Below are 6,329 nucleotides of genomic sequence, written 5' to 3'. Positions count from 1 at the left end.
ACCAAATAATGATCTTTAAAAAAGCATCATATGACCCCTTTAATATATATGCATTTGAAATATATTTAATACACAAATTTTAATATTACAATTATGAAAAAGTGGTTTGAATGAATGATTCAATGACTCACTCAAGATTTACTTGTTTCATTACTGGATGAATCAGTGTTTTTGAACGAATCTCTTGAATGAATGATTCAATGACTCACTCAAGATTCACTTGTTTCATTACTGGATGAATCAGCGTTTTTGAACGAATCTCCTGAATGAATGATTCAATGACTCACTCAAGATTCACTTGTTTCATTACTGGATGAATCAGCGTTTTTGAACGAATCTCTTGAATGAATGATTCAATGACTCACTCAAGATTCACTTGTTTCATTACTGGATGAATCAGCGTTTTTGAACGAATCTCCTGAATGAATGATTCAATGACTCACTCAAGATTCACTTGTTTCATTACTGGACGAATCAGCGTTTTTGAACGAATCTCCTGAATGAATGATTCAATGACTCACTCAAGATTCACTTGTTTCATTACTGGATGAATCAGCATTTTTGAACGAATCTCTTGAATGAATTATTCAAAGACAAATACATTTTAACAGCCCCTTTTTGCCACCTACTGGTGTAACAATGTAATGATAAATCTGTATTTGAACTGTCAAATTACTTTCAAAAGCTGATTTACTCTATTTTGATCGCTACTGTACACATCAGAGTTTATATCCGAACTATAAACTTTTATCCCAGTACTTCTGTGATTATTTGAGTGTTTGTAAAACAGAAATAATGAGACTGTGTTGTTCACGTTGGTGTTTGAATCATGTTTGTGATCTTTAACGATCTGTTAAATTAAAGTGCTTTGTCATGTTGGTGGTGACACCTCTCGTGCAACATGTTTAGCTTATCATCACAAATATTATACTTTAAGCTTTTTCAGCCTCTGATCGCAAGTGTGGCCAAACTTTGGAGTGCTTAGATTAGCGAGCAAGCGCACACAGGAATCAATTGGTGGAATCGAAATTGTAATTTTACAACAAGTATCTAATTCCTGACTTTAAGTATCCGATTCTGGAATTGGAATCGACTTTCGATTCCCAACTTTAGAGATGACCAACTTGAGGATGATGGAACAACTAGATTATTTTCAAGCAAATACTTAAACAAGTTCATTCGGGTTAAACCCACACTACAAAAAATTATTCTCTTACTTAGTGTTTTTGTTTTGTTTTCTAGTATAAATATCTAAACATTCTTGAATCGAGATGCATTTACTGTACAAGTAAAATGATTTAAGATATTATGTCTTGTTTTCTGCAAAAAAGTATCAATATTTTGTTCGTTTTTCCTTAAAACAAGCAAACATATCTGCCAGTTATGTCTGAAAAAACATCTTGTTTAGCCTTTGAATTAAGATTATTTTTCTTACCCCACTGGCAGATATTTTTGCTTGTTTTAAGGAAAAACGAACAGAATATTGATACTTTTTTTTTTTTTTTTACAGAAAACAAGACAATATCTTAAATTAAATTTTTTTCAGACATGAAAATATCCAGATGAAGTGGCATTAGTGACCCTTTGAAATAATAATAATAATTATTATTTTTGGGAAAAGTGTGTGAAAAATTGTGTTTTATGGTCGGTCACAAGGATAATGTGTATACTGAATTATCATATTTCTGCAGTCATCATTTTTTTTTATATATCTCAGCCCAACTATTTGAAACTCTACTTCATCACACTCTAGGGTTACTATTATGCATAAAAACCCTTATACAACACTGATAGTAATACTGAGATAAAAGAAAAAATAAACAACCATCAACATATTTCAAAATTGTTACTTTATTGTAACATATATCATCAAATTTTTATATTAGTGCTACCAGTATTACAACATCAATATTGTAACTTATTTGTAACATTTGAACTTTTGATTTAGTGCAATATTTTGTGATCTTTGTCACATCTTTATGTTAACATATATAAGCCTTTTGTTTTGGAGCTTTGATGCAGTCATCATCTTCTCAAGGTGCAAACAGGAAGTAAACTGCTCTGGTCATGTGACAATCTGCACTAACCATGTGACACTGCACATATTTCATATTATATGATTGTGCATGAAAAATGACAGAATAGTGACTAACATATTTAATACAGATAAAGAAAGGTTCATTCTGATCTTATTCATCAGATCTCACTAGCACTGCAGCGTCACGATTACTAGTTTTTTGCACTGAGGTGAAACAATCACGTATGATTTCTCAGATCGGCTTATGTTGGATTAAAACTTAAAGTTCTGTTGAGTTTGGAAAATTCTGTACACCGTAATCATCAGAATATCTCTTCTCCCGTCTCTGAAATGTTCCATATTTTGAAATCATCCCACGAACTCTCATTTTAATAAGCGTTTAAGTCAACTAGATGATTGCAGCACATTGAAAACAGCGAATCACCAGTAAACGTTTCCTTTGAAAAAGGTAATACAGACTCCAAAATAAATGAGGCAGTTGCGCCCGTGTCACGTAAAATTATGACTGGAACACTCTCACCATTCGGGAGAGACACAAGACCATTCGAGACAAAAGGTGAAACACTGGAATTTGAGCAGAACATTTCATTCATTTCTTAAACATTCAACGTAAAGCGAGAGGGAATCAAACCACTAGCTATGGGCACCGAAGCAGCCGACGCTGTAGGCTTTGCCAGTGTATAACGGTTTTGACCTTTTGCTTGAATCTTCTTTCCAGTGCCCATGACCTAAACAATATTACAGATTATAAAACGGATAGTTCCGGTGCTTGATTCTGATTGGCTGAGCCGCGTTCGAAGCTGTTGTAAATGACTCTACAAAGTAACATACACCTTTGTTTACGTTTGTGTGTTGCTCGGCAACCACTTTGTTGCAACCACAACTGTTTCTGAGGAACTACATTGTTTGGTGGAAGAATACTGTTTTTATTAATATCATTACACTTTATTTGCTCTGTTTTATTTTGTGAAACCTTACTATGTATATGTGAATAACCGTTTTATAAAAGCAATAAGCCCCGTGAAGCCGTGGGTTACAGTGAATTTATAACAGCTAAGAGGGTTTTAGACTCCGCTTCACATCGTTCCTAACAACGCCCCTTAGCTGTTATAAATTCACTGTAACCCACGGCTTCACGGGGCGTATTGCTTTATTAGAGCTGAATCGGTTTTACCAGAAGATTCACTGTTGTGGCTGTCAACATATTTAATTAAAGGTTGCATAAAATGAGATGCAACCTTTTCACTGCATTCATCTTTCAAGCGGCTAGCATCAACACAAGATTTATGTATCAAGTCATATTCATCTGCTGCTTCAGCTGCAGTAGATACATGCTGCGATTCATTCATACACTCTGTGATACAGATTTGACAGCGTGTTTTTAAACTGCTCCAAAACAACTAAATCAGCAAGATCCTCATACGATTCAACAGCTGAAGTATTACACCAGTGCGTAAAAAACAACTCTAATTCACGTGCCAATTCTGTATGTGTTTGAGTGAAACGTTTTCTTAAATCCACAAACATTTTTGGCGATTTTTTTTTTCTGGAACCAATTCATATGCTTTAAGAACCGCGATTTTAACTTTATCATAATTCTGACTATCAGCCCAGCTTTAAGCAGAATAAGCTTTCTGCGCCAGATGTGAGGCATTTTGCATTTTAAGTGTGCAATTCTTGGATTTGTGTAAAGTCTTCTTTCATAAGACATGATCTCCTGTTCTAATTTTCGTTTCTCAATTTCTATCTTGAACTCTAATTTAGGATGTTTCAATTGGAGAAGTGCTAACTCTTTTTGTTGCTCAAAGGTCAGAGTTACAGCGCAGTAATCAGCAAACCCAACAATTCAGATGACATAATCCCTTTATTTATAAGAGACACTTCTAAAACAGTTCGAATATTCTCTTTCAGCTTCTTATCATTCCTGGAAAGGACAATATCATAACGCTTTCCGATTTCAATCAATTAAACAGGTTTATAACTTGCCCAGACGTATTTTCGCTAAATTCACTTATTTCGACTGATGTCATATTTAATAATTATTCAACGATTTCAATCAATAATTCTATACAAAATCCTTTCAAATTAAATCCTTAACTTCACAGCTGTCAATATAGAGAGAGAAACAAATTAAATGCCCTGAAGATTCAGTTTCATAGCTTACCTATACATAAATTTAACTAAGTAGACCCACGAAGATACTGAGGAAGATATTCATGTTTTGCAGTGTATGCAACATTTAATGCCATGACTTTATGAATTTAAGATTTAAGACTTTTAAATGTCTTAATTTGTTGAAGGGCGAATTATGACTTTTTTGAGACCCGCAGAAACCCTGTTATATACAGATATACTATAAAACACTATAACCTAACACTATCAGAAAACTTTATGCATTTTTATAATAAAAAAAAATGCTGACTTTATTTACTTTGATTTAAACCAATTTTACAAATGAGGATGTCTCCAAAAGGAGGTCAAATTTAGTTCACTGCTAGGTTAAATTTTATCCCCAAAATATGGCTAAGAGTGAAAACCTATTAATTAATTAAATCATAAATGCAAAATAAAAATGCTAAAATAAATAAAATGCTTACTGAAAAGATCAAATATTTTATTTGTTCGCCTGCATATCATGTGACCGTTAATATCAGAGAACCGTGAACATGTGAATGCGTCAGTAAATTATTGAAATATTAACTTAAAATCCCAGGGTGACTTCAAAGAAATATATTAAACTCAGGGGTTCGGCTGAAAAAATAAATAAATAAAGCGCTCACTGGGTTGTAGAACAAAACTCTAGTGTTTATAGTCTCACTTTTCACGGTTGAAAATCATGAACTCTTGCTGGACGACTTCAAGGCACTCCTGAAGATACTCGTTCTCCTGAGAGAAAAACAAAGAAACAACTCGTTAATCAGCTCTAACTAGCCCTCAGACGGTTGAGATTCCTGCTGGAACACACCAAAAATAGCCTGCCGTACTTCAGGAGAAGCTCCAGCACTGAAAGCTTCATAATTTAATCATCCAGGTAATATAATGCTGCATCTACAGACCACAGGTGCTCGTCTTCAGGCCTCTCGAGCTCTAGAGCTGATTCATCCTGATCTGATTAGAGACACGCTTTGTGATCGCGCAAACACACGGAAAATATCTGGAGAACGGCGTGTGTGTGATGGATGGAGACGTCAGTCAGGCTCAATATAATAAAGCCTGAGGGATGAACACAATCAGTGCACCGGCCTTTAGTCCGAGACGCTCTTATCTCAGCGATGTGAGTATATGTGTGTTGTGCAGTATATTAAGTGTGTGTGTGTATATGTGTGTGGCAGGCAGTATATTAAGTGTGTGTGTGTGTATATGTGTGTGTTGTGCAGTATATTAAGTGTGTGTATATGTGTGTGTTGTGCAGTATATTAAGTGTGTGTGTGTGTGTATATGTGTGTGTTGTGCAGTATATTAAGCGTGTGTGTATATGTTGTGCAGTATATTAAGTGTGTGTATATGTGTGTGTTCTGCAGTATATTAAGTGTGTGTGTGTGTGTGTATATGTGTGTGTTGTGCAGTATATTAAGTGTGTGTGTGTGTGTGTGCGTGTTTGTGTGTGTGTGTGCCAGTTTCACCCACAGACTGAGAATCTTTGCTGTTGTCTCTCGATCTGTTTTTTGCCAGTCGCTTCTTCTTCTTATGAAGAGGACGAGACTCCAGAATCATCTCCTCCAGTTCAAAGGTGGGATCGCAATGCAGACGACCCTTCTGTTTGAGAAACAGAGTAAGTGTTATAGAGAAACATCTGAAAGCAAATATTCAACAAAAGCACAATCTGACCGTTTCTTCTGTAAGTTCATCATATGTGTCTGAACTTGTGAACAGGGTCCAAAATTAACCTAAATGTAGAACATTTATTGGCCATAAATATTGTTTTACTGGCTTTTACTTCCCTTTGGAATTATTTATTAAAGGGGCTGTTTTTATCAGCTGTTTGGACTCTCATTCTGACGGCACCCATTTCTTCAATTCTGTTCTCATGAAGAAACAAACTACTGAAATTATTGAAATTATTTCTCAATGCTTTTGCATTTGCTTAAAAAACTTCTGCAATTCACTTTGCATTTGCCCAGTAAGAGTGCAAAGATATCCCAAACCAAGACAAATGCATTGAAATACAATATTTTTCCATTATAATTTTTTGTATATGTGTGTGTGTGTGTTTGTGTGAGTGTGTGTGTGTTTGTGTTTGTGTGTGTGTGTGTGAGTGTGTGTGTGTGTGTGAGTGTGAGTGTGTGTGTGT

General features: G+C 35.0%; 1 protein-coding gene across 1 annotated transcript in view; it reads right to left on the bottom strand.

The window, feature by feature from the left end:
• The window catches only part of LOC107708193 (serine/threonine-protein kinase 32C-like), a 27,397-nt gene that overhangs the window by 7,268 nt on the left and 13,800 nt on the right, over nucleotides 1-6,329 (bottom strand). The window contains exons 7-8 of the mRNA XM_016512366.1: nucleotides 5,666-5,794; nucleotides 4,857-4,924 (exon numbers count right to left, since the gene is read on the bottom strand). Coding sequence (XP_016367852.1) covers nucleotides 4,857-4,924; nucleotides 5,666-5,794 — 197 coding nt within the window. The remainder of the gene's footprint in view (nucleotides 1-4,856; nucleotides 4,925-5,665; nucleotides 5,795-6,329) is intronic.

The sequence above is a fragment of the Sinocyclocheilus rhinocerous genome, unplaced genomic scaffold (genome assembly GCF_001515625.1).
Source record: "Sinocyclocheilus rhinocerous isolate Xijiao unplaced genomic scaffold, SAMN03320098_v1.1 scaffold1377, whole genome shotgun sequence".
NCBI classification, from domain to species: Eukaryota; Metazoa; Chordata; class Actinopteri; order Cypriniformes; family Cyprinidae; genus Sinocyclocheilus; species Sinocyclocheilus rhinocerous.
The sequence above is the reverse complement of the archived record's forward strand: the minus strand, read 5'-3'. Positions and strand labels throughout refer to the sequence as shown.